This window comes from Lissotriton helveticus, chromosome 7 (assembly GCF_964261635.1).
Source record: "Lissotriton helveticus chromosome 7, aLisHel1.1, whole genome shotgun sequence".
Lineage (NCBI taxonomy): Eukaryota > Metazoa > Chordata > Amphibia > Caudata > Salamandridae > Lissotriton > Lissotriton helveticus.
Genome location: NC_136068.1, coordinates 1616373970 through 1616395388, shown reverse-complemented (window position 1 = coordinate 1616395388; position 21419 = coordinate 1616373970). Strand labels below are relative to the sequence as shown.

General features: G+C 44.1%; 1 protein-coding gene across 2 annotated transcripts in view; it reads right to left on the bottom strand.

Moving 5' to 3' along the window:
* The window catches only part of NOSIP (nitric oxide synthase interacting protein), a 68760-nt gene that overhangs the window by 15642 nt on the left and 31699 nt on the right, over positions 1 to 21419 (bottom strand). For both annotated transcript variants that reach the window (XM_078655286.1, XM_078655287.1), the window contains exons 6-7: positions 20945 to 21063; positions 11885 to 12072 (exon numbers count right to left, since the gene is read on the bottom strand). In XM_078655286.1, coding sequence (XP_078511412.1) covers positions 11885 to 12072; positions 20945 to 21063 — 307 coding nt within the window. The remainder of the gene's footprint in view (positions 1 to 11884; positions 12073 to 20944; positions 21064 to 21419) is intronic.

The following is a 21419-nucleotide window of genomic DNA, read 5'->3' as shown; positions in this document are numbered from 1 at the left end:
ACGCCGACGACACCCAGTTCATCCTCTCCCTCACCAAGGACCCACACACCGCCAAAACCAACCTCCAAGAGGGAATGAAGGCCGTCGCCGACTGGATGAGGAGAAACCGTCTGAAGCTGAACTAGGACAAGACGGAGGTACTCATCCTCGGACCCACCCCCTCAGCCTGGGATGACTCCTCGTGGCTGACCACACTGGGAACAGCACCAACACCCACCGACCATGCAGGCAACCTAGGATTCATCCTCGACTCCTCCCTCTCCATGGCTAAACAGGTCAACGCCGTCTACTCCTCCTGCTACAACACCCTCCGCATGCTCCGCAGGATCTACAAGTGGATCCCGACCAAAACAAGAAGAACGGTGACACAGGCCCTCGTCAGCAGCAGACTGGACTACGGCAACGCACTCTATGCAGGAACCCCAGCCAAACACCTACGACGACTACAACGCATCCAAAATGCCTCCACCCGACTGATCGTCAACGTCCCCCGCCACAGCCACATCACCCACCACCTGAGAGACCTACACTGGCTCCCCGTTGACAAGAGGATCACCTTGAATCTCCTCGCCCACGCACACAAAGCACTCCACAACGCCGCTGTCCCCCGCATCCAACGAACGACCTCCAGCGGCAGATCCTGCTCCTACCTCACCGCCAAAACTTGGAACACCCTCCCTACCCACATACGGCAGACCCAAGACCTACTCGCCTTCAGAAGACTCCTCAAGACCTGGCTCTTCGAGCAGTAGCAGCACCCCCACCCCCTCCCCTCAGCGCCTTGAGACCCTCACGGGTAAGTAGCGCGCTCTACAAGTACTCTGATTGATTGAGTGAAGTCACTGACCAGGTCATGAATGATGTAATATGTGACATTATCAGCAGTGCATTGCATGCACGCGAGTTATAGTTAGCACAACTAACTATAACGGAGGAATTTCTATGGTTTTGTACGAGTGAAATGTCCAGCTAACTATAACACTCATGAAACCTATGGTTTTTTCAGTAAATTTCAAAGGTTTTTTAAATGCCTATTCCAAACTATAACGTCTCTGAAATTTATCGTTTTTTCAGTGAATTTCAAAGGTTTTTTAAATGCTAATTTCTAACTAGAATGTCTCTGAAACCTATGGTTTTTTAAGTGAATTTCAAAGGTTTTTTAAATGCTAATTTTCAAGTGCAATAGTAGTAATACCTATTTTTTTGTACTGAATTTCTAGTTTAACTGTTTATTTATAAATATTTTATTTATTAAACAACATTATATATTTCTGAAAATTGCAAAAAAATGTATACATTTAAAACTGAAATATTTTTCATTATTTTGTTTTTTTGTATTTTAATACATTTATATAATTTTGTTTTGAAATTTTTTGGGGGAAATTTTTGGGGAGTCGCGCACCCACAGCGTACCTACTGCAGCAGGTCCGCGTATTCTAGCTGCCATTTTGGAAAAGTTGTGAAGGATCTGCGTATGAGGAAACAACCTCAATACCGAATCCCTAACAACGAGTGGGCTTAAAAACGACTCTCAAACAACGACTTGAACCTGAACCACAACCTCCTTAACAACTACTGTATCTGAACCCCGACTTCCCAAACCAGAAGTGTCAATAATTAAATAAAAAATGTACAAGTATTATTTTTTTGAATTTATTTATACATTTACTTATTTTAATTACGCTGTTGTTATATGTTTTGTATAAATTAACCTTGTTTGGCCAGTAGATGGCACTAAAGGTTTGTTTTTCAATGATGCTATTCTGTACTGTGCTCGATGCGACTTTTCACAGTTCAAATTCGATTTCAATAAATTCAGTGTTCATTTCACAGTTGAAGTGGTCAGAAAAGGGTGGTTGGACTTTTTTATTTGCTTTATTCGAGTGCATTCTTTTTAAAAAAATGAAAATGTTATAGAGTCCGTTTTTTTAATGTCTGAGAAAAAAGATGACGACCTTATGTTAAATCGTTTTTTTACGTACATAACTCTCCCTATAAATTTATCTGTATTCCTTAAAAATCATTATTTGATAGTAAATTAAAAGTTTTAGTATAATTAGTTTTCAATAGAAGTGTTGATTAATTTAAATACATGTTTTTCTTGTTTCAATCTTGCATTGTTTTAAACGTAGTAGTAGATTCGGGTTATATGAGAATACATACATTTTCGTGGTTTAGTAAGTCGTTGTACAATATGTAGTGGTTGGGCTGTGGTCGGTGTTTAGCCTTCGTGGTTTATGCACTCATAGTTTAAATGGTAGTTGTTTATTCATACATCCCTGCGCATGGTGAGTGACGAGTCATATACGTGCAATGTTACGTGGTGTGCGCAACCGGTCCACGACTCCTGCTTCCGCGCATTCGCAACACATGCGTATTACGGTACGAGATGCTTGCGCGGTGGCGGGCCCCACGTGACTTCTTATACGTGCTGGGTGCGCGACTCCCGTGACTTTTTTTATGTTCTAAAATGATATGTACGTCTCTTTAATGTACATATTAGGGCAAAAGATTATCTAAGGTATTCATTAGCATAATATTTTTCTACTTGTTATAAACTTTCATTATTTTTAAATTTATTTTTGCGAAGTCACGTCGGGTGTGCGCTTCTTGAGATTTGATTAGTTCATAACATTTCCCACTGTAACTAATGAAGGTCCCCATCCATTTTAATTATTCTGTTTGGAGCAGTTGATGGGAGACATCTCTTCTTCTTCCAGAGCTGATTTTGGAATTTCTTTGGTGTTTTTAAAAAATTGCATTGGAGAAATGGCATCTGGGTCGCAAGCTCCTCATCATTGTTCAGATGAAGATATCTTGGAGGAAGATCCACCCAAGCAGAGGCCTGAATCAGTGGTATGGAAATTTTTCACCTTTCCTGCCGGAGAAAAAAAGGTCAACGCAAGAAAAGTCACATGCTTGCTGTGTGACAGGGTCCGGTCGCGAGGCAGTGACAAGAAATACTCCTGTGGAACAGAGAGTATGTATAAACATCTGCGGACCATTCACCTGAAGAATCTGGCACGAGAAGAAATGAGGCGTGCAGCAAAAAATCCACCTACCGGCATTGCTAGCACCTCCGGAGCGTCCGCTTCAGCACCACCAGTAGACATTCGCCCAGAATTTGCTTTTCTGCAGCAGCACGGCACTAAATGCAAAACCATCATCTGTTATGGTGAACAGTCAGTGGACACTATTTGTGCAGCTCAACGGAACCACTAATGCAAATTTTTTTGTTTGTTTTGTTTTTAGAATGATGTTGAATTCCAAAAGCCAACTGTTTACTTAGTTCCTTTTTTGTTCAATTTTTAAAAAATACCAAAAAAGTACAAAATTGTTTAAAAAAAACTACAAAAATATAGAAAACAAAAAACAGAAGGGAAAAAAAAGTTCAGAACTCCCTAATCTGGTTTAAAAAAAGAACTATAAATCGCATAGTAATGTCTGAAAGTTTGGTTGAATGTATGTGTAGAGCATGATTGACTGAAAGAATGCATTAGTACTGTATGGTGAATTTATAGGGGCAGATCTATGAGGAACTGCTGCATCCCTTTAGCTGCACAGCGCTGCGGCACTTCTGAAGCACAGGGATGTGACATATTTACATGAATATGTCGCAATTCTGTGCTCCCTCTGCACTAGCACACAAACTGCAGCCATCTAGAGACGCAGGCACCCTTGCACCATGGTGCAAGGATATCTGTGTCGTGGGGAGATTGTTTTTGTGCAGGAAGTAGTCCCTTCCTGCACAAAAACAATCACTAAAGGCATTTTCCTCCTTCACTGTGTGCTGTGGAATGCAGCATGCATTGAAAGGGGAAAAATCGAGGAGAAATGTAAACATTTCTCCTTGTTGTGCCTCGCTACACCACCTCTAGGGTGGTCCACCATTCACACGTATCTACAGATTTACACTTTCCTGTAAGTCTTGAGATGTGTTATTCCATGGGTGTTGTGTGGGAACAGACACAGCAACACCCATTGAACGCCCCTTCAACGCAAAGTGCTGCATTTGAATAGGTCGTATTTTCAAGGAGAGGATAAGCCACGCAGGATGGCTTTTCCTCCCCTTGTAAATATGGAGGAGTCCCTAGCGCCATCACTACGTTACAAAAAATGACGTACTGGTGGCGCAGGGGGCTTGTAAATAAGCACCATAAGTACTTAGGTATTGGCAGAGTGATACAATAAGAACATAGTGCTGGATGGCTGATTGACAAACTGCATGAGACTGACAGGAGGTATCATAGACTGTATGAGTACTACTTCAGTATTTAGTGGAGCGTACCAATAGTTTGTATCTGCTTAGAGGTTTGTAGTGATTGTGCACAGAATATTGTACGTGTACTTGTGTTGGTGCCTAGGTCATTCTATAAGAACATCACTAGTAACTAGAATGATGACAGTACTGTAAACAGAGTGCTCAGTTAATTTGTAAGTGCTTAGGTATTGTCTCAATGCCGGAGTCATTCTGCAAGTGCATAGACAGTGACTGGGTTCCTAGATTGCTAGTAGTTGACAGCAGGATAAGTTTATAAGCACTTATGTTTCAGAAGAGAGTTTAGATAAGGATATGCTTCTGTCAGGATGATTGTAGGAGTGGACACAGACTCAAAGTGTGATTCCAGACAAGCATGACTATTACCTGGACTTTTGCAGGACTGACTCAGTAGTCTGCAAGGGGTTAAGGGGCCGCATAAATTGTGCACATTTGACTGTAACACTGCTTGTCTCAATTCCCGATTCATTCTGCAAGTGCATAGACAGTGAATAGGTTCCTAGAGTGCTAGTAGTTGACAGCAGGATACGTTTATAAGGACTTATGTTTCAGCAGAGTGATTAGATAAGGACATGCTTCTGTTGGGATGATTGTAGGAGTGGACACAGACTCACAGTGTGACTCCAGACAAGCATGACTATTACCTGGACTTTTGCAGGATTGACTCAGTAGTCTGAAAGGGGTTAAAGGGACCGAATATATTGTGCACATTTGACTGTACCACTGCTTGTCACAATGCCGGAGTCATTCTGCAAGTGCATAGACAGTGACTGGGTTCCTAGAGTGCTAGTAGTTGACAAAAGGATACGTTTATAAGCAGTTATGTTTCAGCAGAGTGATTAGATAAGGACACGCTTCTGTCAGGATGATTGTAGGAGTGGACAGAGCTGCTTTAGAGCCAGAGAACAGGTCAGCAGAGCCGTTGTAGAGCCAGAGAACCTAGGTCAGCAGAGCCGTTGTAGAGCCAGAGACCTAGGTCAGCAGAGCTGCTTTAGAGCCAGAGAACCAGGTCAGCAGAGCTGCTCTAGAGGCAGAGAACCAGATCAGCAGAGCTGCTCTAGAGGCAGAGAACCAGATCAGCAGAGCTGCTCTAGAGGCAGAGAACCAGATCAGCAGAGCTGCACTAGAGCCAGAGAACCAGGTCAGCAGAGCTGCTCTAGAGCCAGAGAACCAGGTCAGCAGAGCGGCTCTAGAGCCAGAGAACCAGGTCAGCAGAGCTGCTTTAGAGCCAGAGAACTAGGTCAGCAGAGCGGCTTAGAGCCAGAGAACCAGGTCAGCAGAGCTGCTCTAGAGCCTAAGAACCAAGTCAGCAGAGCTGCTCTAGAGCCAGAGAACCAGGTCACCAGAGCTGCTTTAGAGGGAGAGAACCAGGTCAGCAGAGCTGCTCTAGAGGGAGAGAACCAGGTCAGCAGAGCTGCTCTATAGCCAGAGAACCATGTCAGCAGACCTGATTTAGAGCCATAGAACCGGGTCAGCAGAGATGGTTTAGAGCCAGAGAACCAGGCCAGCAGAGCTGTTGTAGAGCCAGAGAACCTAGGTCAGCAGAGCCGTTGTAGAGCCAGAGAACCAGATCAGCAGAGATGCTCTATAGCCTACGAACGAGGTCAGCACAGCTGCTCTAGAGCCAGAGAAACCAGGCCAGCAGAGCTGCTATAAAGCCAGAGAACCAGGCCAGCAGAGCTGTTGTAGAGCCAGAGAACCAGATCAGCAGAGCTGCTCTATAGCCTACGAACGAGGTCAGCAGAGCTGCTCTAGAGCCAGAGAAACCAGGCCAGCAGAGCTGCTATAAAGCCAGAGAACCAGGTCAGCAGAGCTGCTTTTGAGCCAGAGAACCGGGTCAGCAGAGCTGCTTTTGAGCCAGAGAAGCAGGTCAGCAGAGCTGCTCTAGCTGACACTGACTGACTGACTGATTGACACTGACTGATTGACACTGACTGACTGACTGATTGACACTGACTGATTGACACTGACTGATTGACACTGACTGACTGACTGATTGACACTGACTGATTGACACTGACTGATTGACACTGACTGACTGACTGATTGACACTGACTGACTGACTGACACTGACTGACTGACTGACACTGACTGACTGACTGACACTGACTGACTGACACTGACTGACTGACTGACACTGACTGACTGACCGACACTGACTGACCGACACTGACTGACCGACACTGACTGACCGACACTGACTGACCGACACTGACTGACCGACACTGACTGACCGACACTGACTGACCGACACTGACTGACCCCGACTGACACCGACTGACACCATCTGACTACTCTCTACTACTCACTCTTCTAATACTCACTCTTCTAATACTCACTCTTCTAATACTCACTCTTCTAATACTCACTCTTCTAATACTCACTCTTCTAATACTCACTCTTCTAATACTCACTCTTCTAACACTCACTCTTCTAACACTCACTCTTCTAACACTCACTCTTCTAACACTCACTCTTCTAACACTCACTCTTCTAACACTCACTCTTCTAATACTCACTCTTCTAATACTCACTCTTCTAATACTCACTCTTCTACCACTCACTCTTCTACCACTCACTCTTCTACCACTCACTCTTCTACCACTCACTCTTCTACCACTCACTCTTCTACCACTCACTCTTCTACCACTCACTCTTCTACCACTCACTCTTCTACCACTCATTCTTCTACCACTCATTCTTCTACCACTCATTCTTCTACCACTCACTCTCTAGCACTCTCTAGCACTCTCTACTACTCGCTCTCTTCTACTACATCTGGGTGATATGTGTGCTACTTTTGTCTCTAGTGGCCATCTTGGGAGACTTATTTGTTATGAAGTTTCCTAATTTCCTTATTTACTACAGTCTCCTCAGTATAAAATACTTTCAGTGTTTTACTTTGGTTCCATCAAGAAGGCATTCAGATGTGTCACACATTTGCCATAAATTCTGAATGTTAGCACTCTAGTTGCACATTAGATCACTGTAGTAAAGCTACTGCTCACCAGGGATAGTCTGCTGCTGGAATTGAAAGTACATGTTTCAGTCTGCATGTCAGACCTTTTTTTAATGAAATAGAAGAGGATTTGAGAAGTCACTCCAAATGTGCCCAAATTTTTCTTTCTGCAGCACTAATTATACTTTCTATGGCAAAATGAACCCCCTCATTTTGTTCCTTTTTAAATTACATGTTTTAAGAGTTACCACTTTATTCCATTATTCCAATCAAGATGGCTTCAGGTGTGCTATACTTTTGTCATAAGTAAGGCTGTTAGCACTCTAGTTGTTCTTTAGAACACTCTGGGAAGCTGCAGTAGAATACAAAGCAATCAACTGACAGTCTCTGCCCTTGTTGGATGTACATGTTTTACTGAGAATGTCAGACTTCATTCTCACATGACTGAGAAAGATAATGTGAATTTACAGAAAATATGCTCTTAGTTTAGCTTATAGATCACCTTCTAAACCTCTGTGGGAAAAGCATGAGAAATTAGTTTTCTCTCAAACATGATTCATGATATCCCAGCAGAAGGCTTTTTCACATGGTAAAATCACCTTAGAACACACCACAATTCCTAAAATGAGTATGGTACCATCAACAAATGATTTATAATGCAACTAAAGTCTTAAAACCTTCTATTAACTGCAATGCTTTTTAATGAGGTGCCATCATGTATATTGGTCCTAAGATGGCTGCCAACACTTCTTGGATGAAGTGCTGACAGCCAATCAGATCTCACGATGAGATGTGCTGTTAGGCTCCGCCCAGATATATATGTATTTTTTTTCTTTAATATCTAAACAACTACTGAACAGATTTACACCATTTGACCAAAAGGCACGAGTGTTTACCAAGGACTACCTCTTTGCCAAATTTGGTGTAATTCCATTCAGCAGTTTGGGCTGTAGCTGCGATTAAAGGTTCCTATGGAAAATTGCATGGGGAAAACACGTTTTGGGGCCCCAATTATTCTCAGCCCCCACTAGACGAATCACCCCCAAACTTTCAGATGGGAGTGGACCGGAGCGCCCCACGAGTTTTGAAAATTTCGCGAAGATTCGTCAACCGGCGGCAAAGTTATTGCAAATAGAATGTTGCGGATTTCCTATGGAAAATAGGTCCTGAATATAATTACCTACTGACAACCGCCAGTAGGATATCGATTATATATATATATATATATATATATATATATACACATACACATCCATATACATCCATCAGCCCGGTTTAAACAAGACTAAGATGCGGCAGTCTGAGACCAGGAATCCACCACTATTAACAGCAATCTTCCGCTCGTATTTAGAAGGATACTCAGATACAGTAGCATTTGAGTATCCTTCTAAATACGAGTGGAAGTTGCTGTTAACACTTACGTTATTAACTCACAACCACTAAACCCATACCAGACCAAAACCCTAAAAATACCCTTGCCACCCAAAAACCAATACCCACCCTAAAAATACCCTTGACGCCCAAAATCCCACACTCCCCCTAAACTACCCTTGCCACCCAAAACCTCACATATATATATATATATATATCTTCACTGAAAAAAAACAAAGGTTACAGGGATGTTGTACTTAAGCTGATATTACACTCTTACAAAACCAGAGAAATTCAGCAGTTTTAGTTACTGAGCTAACTATAAATTACGCTGCGCAATGAACAGCTTTTGACCCCACATATTACTTCACTCAAGACATTTCAAATGACATCACCGATGACATCATCCAGTGAGTTTAAGTATTTTCTAAGAGTTTATGATTTTTAAACATATATACTAACCTATTACAAAAGTAAAATTAGCATACTAGGTGCACTACTACGGAGTGATACTGCTAACATTGAGTGGCTGTGTTGTGACTTGTGTATATGGGTGCGCGAGTAGCTGTGTGGTTAAGTGAGTTGCTTTGTGAGTGGCTGTATTAGTGAATGAGTTGGTGTCAGTGGCTGTATGGGTGAGTTGTGGTGACAGTGGTGGTATGGGCGAGTAAGAGGGTGTTTGGTTAAGTGATTTGGTGTGTGAGACTGATTGAAGAGTGTGTCCGTGTGAATGGCTGTGTGGGTGAGTGAGCAGATGTGTGAATGCTTGTATAGATGTGTGAATGTGTACAAGTGGTTCTGTGGATATGTGAGTGAGAGCTTGTATGGGTGTGTGAGTGGATGTTTTCATAGGCTGTGCGAGTAGCTGTATGGGTGGATGAATGGTTTTATGAGTGGCTGTAAGGGTGAATGAATGGTTGTGTTAGTGTCTGTATGAGTGAGTGTGAGTCACTTTATGGAAGAGTGAGTGGGTGTGTGATTACTGGTATGGGTCTGTGAATGGGTATTTGAGTGATTGTGTGGTTGAGTGTGGGGGTACAAGAGGTTCTGTGAGTGGGTGTGCCTGTGGATGATGTAATCAGTGATGTCAATACGGATGTCACTGACCATGCCATGAGTGATGTAATAAGTGAGGTCATAAGCAGTGCACTGCGGGAGCGTAAGTTATAGTTATTTCAGGTAACTATAACTGCTGAATTACTCTAGTTTTGCATGATTGAAATGTCAGCTTAGTTGTGAAAATATAGAATATCAATTATAGTTGTTTTTTTTAAAATAAAAGATGGTTTTTTTGTATATCTTTTTTAAAACTAATTAAAAAAATCATATTTATAATACATTGTTTTTTTTGTAAATCTTTTTTTAAAACTAATTTAAAAAATCATATTTAAATTTTTACCTAAAAATGATTTGTAATATTTTGTTATTCAAAATATGTTAATATATTTTTTCTAGAAATTTTCTTTTTTAGTTCTGCAGTACTTCTTTGGTGAGACAGGCTAGTCAGCCAGAACTCTATGGCTTTGTATTCCGATCATGTGATCACAACGGAACTGCGGTGTGGATGTGAGAGTCTCTGGATGGGTTTGTGAATGGGTACGACAGCGTCTGCATGGGTTTAAGAGTGGATGCAAGAGTGGATGTGAGAGTGTCTATATGGGTATGTGAGAGTGTCTGTATGGGTATGTGAGTGGCTGTGAAAGTCTCTGTATTGATTTAAGTGTGGGTGTCAGAGTCTCTGTATAGGTTTATGAATGGGTGTAACAGTGTCTGTACAATATCTGAATTGGTGAGAGTGTTGGTATAGGTATGTGAGTGGGTGTAAAAGTGTCAATATAGGTGTAACAGTCTCTGTATGGGTTTGCGAATGAATGCGCGAGTCTCTATATGGGGTTGTGAATGGGTGTGACAGTGTCTGTATGGGTATATGACTTGTTCCGACAGGAAGCAAGAGTATAAAAAAAAACATATTTTTTTCCGTTGCGCTAAATTTGCGAATCCCACATGGAGTTACACGGGGGCCGGTGCTGAGCCCCACGAGGGATACCTAGATTCCAGAGTGGCAAAAAGAAAAGTATTTTCTCATTTCTGAGCCCAGGATACATGCTCCAACCTCCCTTACTACATGTACAAGAGGTCAGGAAACATCTCACCTGACCCCTTTATTCAATTTGCAAACACATTTTCAACCCAGCGACCGTTTCCATGGCAAACAAAATGGTGGCTGCAACTTTTCTGTGAAGGTGCGGCCAGCCAATCAGCACTTTGCTGTAGCGCGTGACCACAGATCCTCCGCTGGTGGATCCACGTCCCTATATATACAAATCTGTTTTCCGGTTAAGATCTCTAAAATGACTGAATGGATTAACACCAAATAAGTGAAAGTGTGATCTGCTTAACCAAAATCTACCTTTCTGCTAAATTTGGTGTAATTCCGTCCAGCAGTTTGGGCTGTAGGCTTGTTCAAAGGTCCTATGGAAATTAACGTGGGGAAAGCGTGTTTTGTGACCCCTCCTCCCCCTTTTTCTCAGCGCCCACTTGACGGGCCAACCCAAAAAACTTTCCAGACAAAAGCTGGCATGAGTGTCGATTTTTCGGGGAAACTTTTTGAAGATTCGTCTACCGGCACTAAAGATATAGACAACTGAAAGGACTGGATTTCTATTAAAATGCAGTTTAACTAGAACTACACACTGGCGACTGCCGGTAGGATAGATATATTTTTAATACAATTACCTGTGAAATACTTACATTTTCGTTGTAAAGACTTGTGTGATAAAAGCATATATTTGTTGTAAGAGTTGGTGTGGTAAAGGCATGCAAGGTATAGGCACATGCCTTGTAAAGCCTGCGTGGTTCCAACTGCATTGTAAAGGCTGCTTCCCAGCTGGTAACACTGCACATCTCTGTGCCGTGCACAGACATGTAAAAGTAACACACTGTACATGTGTGTTCACATTTTTTTCCTCTCGCCAACCTGTTAGCCAGAGTCTAAGAATAATCAACAAGTAAACACATCCACAGCAGAGTATTTTGGTTCCAACTTTTTAGCTCCCAAGTTCATGAAAAATTTGTTTTATTTCTAGCCCACTGATTTCCCCCCCCCCCGGCGCAATACTAATCAGTTGATATCTCTACAATTATTCAGTGACAGTTTTTCTGCTTACAATGCTTATCACCACAAAATACTTCGTAGTTTTTCTTCCAAAGCAGGAAGGTAGGCAGCCAAAATAACATTATGGCAGTAAAGGTGAACTTAACCACTTTTACTTACGATGGTCGGAGTACCGCACATGGAACAGAATTGCCAAGCATGTCACGGGTCACAGCGCAGATGTAGCGGTCCTGCCTATTTATGAGGCCAACTCGGTCCAATGTCTCATCCACAGGTGTGAACTTCACAGGGATGAGATCCTTCATCTTCAATGGTTTGTCGCTCATGGGGCAGTAGACAGTTTTATCCTACAAGAGCGGATTACCAGATTAATATAGATGTTATGAAAATGATGGGTCATCAAATGTGTAGCAAGAGTAATAGGAAACCTGGATGATGAAGGGGAAGCCTCTTATGTTTTCAGTAGGGAGGATTGCGGTGTCACGTGCAAGTAAGAGGAAAGGTGAGGTGGTATCCTCATTGAACCAGAGATAATTAGGGCTGTTCCCTATAGACATCTGGAGAGTCAGGAATTATTTTCAAAAGTGAGAGTGGTTTCTTCCAAACACAAAAGAGCACAGGCAAAGTGTAACAAAAAAATTTTTTTTTAAATTTAAAGTCCGTTAGGAAAGAATTTTAATGGGTGACTTCGTTCTTTTCTCGTGGAATGTGCATGAGGTTCGATTTTTCGAGTTTGATTAACAAAGTGAAGTTGACCTACAACATCTGAGAAGATGAACTGGACGGAGTGGTTTTCACTAGAGGTCACAGGTACATTGTGCTGCAAAATCTGAACAGAACCTGAAGGGGGGTTTAATACATTGAATTTGTTTTCTGCGAAAATGGTTGATCATCAAATTTCTTGGGTTCAGTATCAGCACAGAAACTGATATCTCATTCAACAATATCTTGAGAAAACTGCATGTAGGAAGATGCAAGAGTAAGAATTAGCTGTTTCCTCAACGCACTGTCTAATGAATGCATGATGGTATTTGATGGGTCCCACAAAAGAACAAGCATTTACAATGCAATGGTTTTGCCTTTGTTAAAGTTAGAGCTATTGGCATTGCTCTTGACATTATTTTTATTTATGTTTTTTTTAACATAAATAAATGGCATTGTCATTTACAATCCTACTAGCTTTATCTCTCGCAAATGACACACACAAACACACACAGAGCCCCCCACACACACAGCCACACAGAGCCCCCCACACACACAGCCACACAGAGCCCTCCACACACCCACACAGAGCCTTCCACACACACCCACACAGCACAAGCAGGCAACAGGGGCACACGGAGGCACAAGCAGGCAACAGGGGCACACGGAGGCACAAGCAGGCAACAGGGGCACACGGAGGCACAAGCAGGCAACAGGGGCACACGGAGGCACATGCAGGCGACAGGGGCACACGGATGCACAAGCAGGCGACAGGGGCACGAAAACTGAGGCACAAGCAGGCGACAGGGGCACGAAAAAGGAGGCGCAAGCAGGCAACAGGGGCACACGGAGGCACAAGCAGGCAACAGGGGCACACGGAGGCACAAGCAGGCAACAGGGGCACACGGAGGCACAAGCAGGCAACAGGGTCACGAAAACAAGCACAAGCAGGCAAAAGGGTCACAAGCAGGAATTGTAATTTAGACGGGGCTGAAGTGGAGAACGGTCAGTAGGGAAGTAGTGCGGCTGGTGCAGTGGTACCAGGCCGAAAGGTGAGAGGGGCTGTCTGCACCCCAGTTTGGACAGTTTCCACTACCTAACAGGGATTGGTGGGAGGGGGGCGTACTTCTTGAGGCTGCAGTGCTGTATTAAGCAGTCGCTGCTGTTTATAGTAGCTGAAATGTCACACAGATCCTTCGCAATTTTGCTAAAATGTCAGATACGTTTTTTGGTTTCATCAGTACCCGTGTACGTGCTTTGAAATGACAGTCAAGCTGTAAGAGTGATGCAAAAAGACCCCAAAATGACACAATACACAAAAATGATTTCTTGAAGCTAAACTCAAAGTGATGCTTGCTAATTGAAAATCATGCCATATGCTTACCCACAAGAAACACATTATTTTAATGGAACATCTCGGTCTACTAAACCGTTTTCAATCAAGTGTGTTGGGTGGTTATTTCTCTGAAGGGAGTTTTAGGCTTTAATTCGTTGTTGCATAGGACTGTTCCGCGCTGAATTTATGGACCAATATAATTCGTTGACATGTGCTACTGGTTGTCTGTGCCACTGGGAATATTTGATGCTGTACGTTTGACTTGCGATTCCGTTGAAAAGCCATTTGGGTGTTAGCACAGGTTTGTGCACACACTTCTGTGTAAGGGGTTTCACGAGCAGAGTATTGGTTGTGAGTAGATTATATTTTCTTTTTAGCTGATTGTGATGTTTTGTGGTTGTATTTGATCTGCAAATGTTTAATTTGATATCCACTGCCTATTGCTGTGAGGCTGGAGGGAGCCTGTCGGCATAAATCTGAGCATCCATAATACAGCAGAAAAGAGGGATTGGACAAAGGAAGAAAAAAAAAATCCCATGGGAAACCAGAATAGAGCCAGAGTCTCCCAATCTCACAGGCAGCAACTAAACTACCAGAGCACGTGCCCTATTTGAGAGTTTGCTAGTGGTTGCTGTAGGTTGGTGCACTTTGTACTTGTGTCAGTAAAAAGTGCGGTTGGGAGGGAGTTTATGTTTAGCTTGTTTGATGGGGCAATACTGCTCTATCTCCATTTACATTTATGTTTGGGGTGGTTTATTTCACACTGCCTCATTAATTGTGGGTGCTCCTGTGTCTCTGGTGGTTTTTGCCTGAAAACATGTTTTGTTATCTGTAGATTTTGCACTTGTCTAATGCCTTGGGGCTCTTCTGTGAGTGTACAATGGACTGTTGTGTTAAAACCCGTCTCACACTTCTTTAAAGTCTTTATTTATAGTGTTGATAGACTTGATATTTGTGGATTTATGCATTTGTCTTTGTAAATGCCTCTGTGGCGATGATTGGAGGTGTTCATCTGGCTAATGTTCGAAAACTGCAGTGGTCTGTGGCGGTGTATGCGTGACTGTTTCTATGAATGAATTGTTCCCGTGTCGTGGAGCTCCTAATGGGTTTGTTTTGTTCGCTTGGCAACGGAGTTGTACCTGTTTCCGCGTTTGTCTTTAGACACAGTAATATGTACATAATTTATGGATGCTGTATTTGTATCTGTGCAGCTAGATGTTTCTACACTTGCATTGATAATATTTCCTTTCATGAAAAAGACTATGCTGGTGGCTACTGTCAGTCTTGCTTTGAGAATGTACAGGTGTCTGTGGCTAGGTTCGGTTTGTTTTGTGGTAGGTGCTGGAGCATGCACATGTCCTGTGATGGTGTACATTTGTGCATAAACATCCGGTCAGCAGCCTGCTCGCCTTTTTAATATCTAGATTACGTTTGCAAGTGTGTTCCCTTTTCAGTAGGTGAGACTCTCGTCACTGAGATGTATATAGTTCAGGGCTAGTGTACCTCTTACGTGTCTGTGTATATGTGTGCAGGGGAGGAGTTGTGCTCGCTTCATTTAGGATTCATCTCCTCTCCACCGAAGGAGCATACCTTCCTCTCCACTTAACATCCTCTGGAGCGATTGCCTTTTTTCACCCTCGGGAGGTGTATGTGTTTCTCCAGAAAGTGGAGCGCTCATCTGATGTCATCAATATGCTTTGATCTGGGTAGAAGGAATAGCCGTGTGACACGTGCTCTTTTAGGCTGTCATTTCCATTCATTCCCAGGTAGTCTAAGATTTCTGAGCGGCCTGTCAGCTCGCCCACCTTCTGCGTGTGTGTAAGATTATCCGGAAGTTACGCGTGTCTATGGTCTGCTGCGTATTGTTTTCGTTGTCAGATTAAACATGCTTTTGAGATGGGGTCACCGGCACATGCGAGCGCTGTGACCTGTGTTCTCGAGACCTGTCCCGGGGTATCATGCGTGTGGCTGTGCGCCGTCTGCATGTGTCGAGGGCGAGGCCAGGACACGGACTGCACCCTGGGAGAGGCCAGACGCCGGCACATTCTCGCGCCTGCCAGCTGTATCTGAGTCGGGCTGATGCGCTGTGTGAGGGCAGACACCATCAGCAGGGGTGTAGGCAGAAAGTAATCTGCCAACTATACCACAGTAATCTAACACACACTGCACAATTGAAGGGAAAGCAGCCTCCGCGGCCACAAACAGCAGCACTGGTGTAAACTGCGGCATGGACCGGGCGCGCACAGCAGCACAGCGACTCTGCAATGATGCCATTTAATAAGCGCTCATCGTGCAGTAGCAGGCACACGCATGACGACTGGCTGCCTTTTAATGAAGTGCTTTAGAGCAGTAAACGCGCGGCGCTGCAGAACCACAGCTGCTGGCCGCGTGCACACCAATCACTGACCAGAACATCTGGCAAAATTGAAAGGCGCGCTCATGGTGTCCCCTCGGCTGCAGCCTGGTCCAACTCTGCCCCACATAGATGCCCCAATCCGCAGGCGCTGCCCTGCGCCTGGGTCTCAGCAGACCTGCTCACCCGTCGGACAAACAAACATTGGAACGAGCAAGCAGCGCCTTACCTTAGCGCGGGCTCCTGTCGCGGCAGCTCCTTCCTCTAAATATTGGCTCCGTTACTCCAGCCACCGCCGGTACGGTGCTGTAGTCTCCTCAGACGGTGGCCGCGGGGAGGGAGGGGGCAGTCCCTGGAAGTTTGGTGCTCCGATAGCGAGGGGAGGCTGCGGACTCGGCGAGGCAGGGAGCAAGCGTCTCCTTCTGGTGTCTCCATCTGCGTGATTCATTCAGCCCCATCTCCCTGCCTGTCAATACTGCAGCGAGGTGACGGATGGGTGGTGGGGGGCTGTAAGGGAGGGCTCCGGACGGCTGGGCGCGAGCAGTAAGGAGGGAAGGTGGAAAGAGTAAATCGGCAAGGGACGGTATTGAGGGCGGGTGCCGTCAATGCCGGACCAGATTCGGGGGCGTTCCCGGCTGTTGGCTGACGTCGCGTGACGTAGCCAAAAGGGAAAAATTCTCGGGAACGCCCCCGAATCTGGTCTGGGATTGACAGACAGAGCCCTCTACCAATGGCTAGCCTCCATTTATGGAGCTAGCCAATGGGAGGAGGGGGCGGATACCCGACCCCACATAGAGAGATATCGAGATATCATTAGATTTTGCTAGCGCATGCGTACTTCGTACGCATTGCGTAGGCAAAACCTAAAAACCCATCTACTTGTAATCAAAGTTTATGGATCTTCATTAAAGTCATAAACGCTGGCTATTGATGCCTAAAGGAATAATCTAAGAATACTTAAAAGAAGGAAACCTATCTGAACTTATATGGATGTTCAAACTAACAAACCTACACACAGCAACCAACATCTCCAGTGCCTCGAGACCCTGCTTTATAAATGTTTGATTGGATTTTGGCAGCCCGTTATACATGCATGTGGTGTATAGCCTCAAACTGCAAAAAGCCTCTTAGAGCCTTCATGAAAGGATTGGGCCTTAAAGTTAACATCAGTAAAACTATTATGTATTGCAGTCCCAAAGTTGCAGTTAAATAAAAACAAATTCTGCTTCTAAACCCATCCAAACTATGAATAATTTCAGTTATCTGGGTCTGGTCTTTAATCACTCTGGGCATTGGCACAAGCAATTGGAAACCAGAAACAGTGAGTCTGGAAAGAGTATTAACACCCTCTTTCGATCTGCCGTCAAATGAGGAAGGAGACCAGTACATGACTTGCTAGCGATATAGCTGGCAAAATGCCTAAGCATGACTAGCTATGAGACGGGATCTGGGGCTTCAATAAAGTAACTGGGTAACAGATAACCAAAAATAGGTGTGCCGGTCACTTGCTCTCCCTCGCTCAATGCACTGCAATTTTATTTGTCTCAAAGAGATGGGGCTAATCCCCTGAAGGACAAAATACAGACCCGCCATATTATGTTGTGGTGACGAGTTTGGACCAATAAGTCTCTAGTACTAATCAAGCGATCATTGAAAATTGCCTGTCATTGGACCCGGGCCTTGATATTCCTTGGCGGAGGGAGATTAGGGACTGGTCTCTGGCCTCCCCAGACCAGGGCAATTTGAAAATCCCTCAACCCTTTTCACCTTCACCAAAAGGTCATTGAGGGAGTTGTGTTATGCAAAGTACCAGGCCACAAGGTCTGCCAAGATTAGAAACAGTATTTAACAACAAGGGGTGGTGATGGACAGAGTTTCTGAATTAAGCAGAATACTCTCACCCAGTCAAGAGATCAGGGCTACATCCAACACCGTTTTTTAGCTCACTGCACCATCCCAGTTCAGAACCTGGCTATATGCAAATTAGTCTGTTCCTGTCCCAGTGCATGATGGGAACAGGGCAAACCAAACTACCAAGCCAATTCTTACACTGGGAAGGAAACAAGCTACCGGGGACCGGTTTCTGGCATTTCAGCCGTCGTCGGCCCGGCTTGCTTGAATCCTGATGGTGCAATGAGCAAGGGACTCACATCTGAGTATACCCTTCCACGCTTAGGGTGGACAAAATATTTAACAACAAGGGGTGGTGATGGACAGAGTTTCTGAATTAAGCAGAATACTCTCACCCAGTCAAGAGATCAGGGCTACATCCAACACCGTTTTTTAGCTCACTGCACCATCCCAGTTCAGAACCTGGCTATATGCAAATTAGTCTGTTCCTGTCCCAGTGCATGATGGGAACAGTGCAAACCAAACTACCAAGCCAATTCTTACACTGGGAAGGAAACAAGCTACCGGGGACCGGTTTCTGGCATTTCAGCCGTCGTCGGCCCGGCTTGCTTGAATCCTGATGGTGCAATGAGCAAGGGACTTACATCTGAGTATACCCTTCCACGCTTAGGGTGGACAAAATATTTAACAACAAGGGGTGGTGATGGACAGAGTTTCTGAATTAAGCAGAATACTCTCACCCAGTCAAGAGATCAGGGCTAGATCCAACACCGTTTTTTTGCTCACTGCACCATCCCAGTTCAGAACCTGGCTATATGCAAATTAGTCTGTTCCTGTCCCAGTGCATGATGGGAACAGGGCAAACCAAACTACCAAGCCAATTCTTACACTGGGAAGGAAACAAGCTACCGGGGACCGGTTTCTGGCATTTCAGCCGTCGTCGGCCCGGCTTGCTTGAATCCTGATGGTGCAATGAGCAAGGGACTCACATCTGAGTATGCCCTTCCACGCTTAGGGTGGACAAAATATTTACATATACTCAGACATGAGTCCCTTGCTCACTGCTCCATCAGGATTCAAGCAAGCCAGGCCGACGACGGCTGAAATGCCAGAAACCGGTCCCCGGAAGCTTGTCTCCTTTCTGGTGAAGAATTGGCTTGGTAGTTTGGTCTGCCCTGTTCCCATGATGCACTGGGCCTGGGACAGATTAATTTGCATATAGCCAGGTTCTGAGCTGGGATGGGGCAGTGAGCTAAATAACGGTGATGGATCAAGCCCTGATCTTTGGACTGGGTAAGAGTGGTCTGCTTAATTCAGACACTCTGTTCATCACCACCCCCTTTTCTGAATCGTTTTTGGCCACTATAGGTGTGGCAGGGTATACTCAGACATGAGTCCCTTGCTCACTGCTCCATCAGGATTCAAGCAAGCCGGGCCGACGACGGCTGAAATGCCAGAAACCGGTCCCCGGAAGCTTGTCTCCTTTCTGGTGAAGAATTGGCTTGGTAGTTTGGTCTGCCCTGTTCCCATGATGCACTGGGCCAGGGACAGACTAATTTGCATATAGCCAGGTTCTGAGCTGGGATGGGGCAGTGAGCTAAATAACGGTGATGGATCAAGCCCTGATCTTTGGACTGGGTAAGAGTGGTCTGCTTAATTCAGACACTCTGTTCATCACCACCCCCTTTTCTGAATCAAGATTAGAAACAGGTCCTCTGTCATATCTTATATTTCGCTGAGCCCTTCTGAAAGTACACAACCATATTTGCTACTTAATGCCCACCACCATCAGAATTTCCTCATTTCGAGGTTTAGAACCAATTAATTCAACTATTACCGTGATCCTTGCCCCTGGGATTCAATCTCTCCACAAAGTACTTTAAATGTTACTTTATTTTGTATGTTTTACTCTACACCCAGATCATGTACTGTTAAAGCTCTTTTGAACAAATTCTCCATAAGACATTGTACGCAGGCACTTTACTTCCTTCAAAGCTTCAATTCTGAGGATATTATAATAACTGTTAATACCCATTTCAGATTGGTAACAAAGATTAGAAGGTCCCAGGGAATTAGTGGGGAAGTTACCGCTGGGCCCCTCAATGACCAACAACCCATGACAATATGATGTTGCAGCTCTCTGTTGGCCCACTATATGGATTTCCCTCTCTTTTGTTCGGTTTACATTACAGTGCCGGAGTGTAGGTTTTTGCACAAGGAGGAGGGCCTGATTGTGAATCTGCACTTTATAATATAATTAATTTATTTAGACTTGCACTCTGACAAGTGATGATTGTTTTCAAGTTTTATTTAATTCCTGTATTGAACTACCAACACCTTAATTAGTGGACTCCTCGTGGCCCTTTTAGCCTCTCACACATCTCAGGGCTGTGGCCCCTTGGTATTTGTTTTCATGTCCTGAGGTGTGAGAATATGGTTTTGTACTCCAGTGATGTGGTCCCCATATTGAGCCAGCTAATTAAGCACATCTTAGACATTCAGAAGTGACAATTGTGTTGGTGAGAGCGCATAGCAGATGCCTAGTTGAGGCTTATAATTCCCTTCCATTCCTTTTACACTAAATTCAAATATGTAATGTCGTTATTCTTATTCGGGTTTTTCATGGATCGGTGATGGTCAAGGCATGATAGAGCGTCGTCAGGAATCGCTTCTATTACGTACTGCATAAGACATGGTTGGATATTAATTGTATTTTAATGTATTTTCTTTTATTGTACCTTTATGATCCATTTATTTAGAGTTAATAAAGTTTCTTCTGACTCTAGAACATCCTCCTATAACAAGCATTCTTCTAGAGGGCTTGGTGCGTTAATCTATATTAACAACCACCACTAGACCAAAGAGAACATTCTTCACTAGAAAGCACCCCCCCTACAGTTCTCCTAGTGCAGCCTTTGGGAAATTATCCTCTATAGTTAGGCTTGTACAGCCATCAGCTTAACCATGAACAACTTACGGGTTTCTTCAAGGTGGCTGCCTTGGCCTCAGGAGTGAGTGAGGGGATCCAGAAGCTGGGCAGCTGTTTATCCTGTTCTTCACGACTGAGCTTGTTACTTGTGCTGGGCTGGGTCCCTCCTGTAAATCTCCAAAACACCACAACAGTTAGCAATATTTCCAAATGCTTGAACATAGTGATGAAGACTGCTACACTGAAACATACACAGTGAAAGCAGTGTGAACATTTCCACACTATTCCTAGACCATGGGGAGACATAACAATAATGTTACTACTACTATTTATAAGAGCTAAAAATCCACCAGAGAAATGTAGTGCAAGTAAAGTTTTGAAGATGTCACATCCAGATCTAGGGGCCTTCAGATGTTCTACAAGTCACCACTGGCTTAGACACACACTGCAATAACTCTCCCTTCAGGATTCAACATATGATCGTGGTAGCCCTATAATGCAGGAGCCAGTCTATAATATGTCA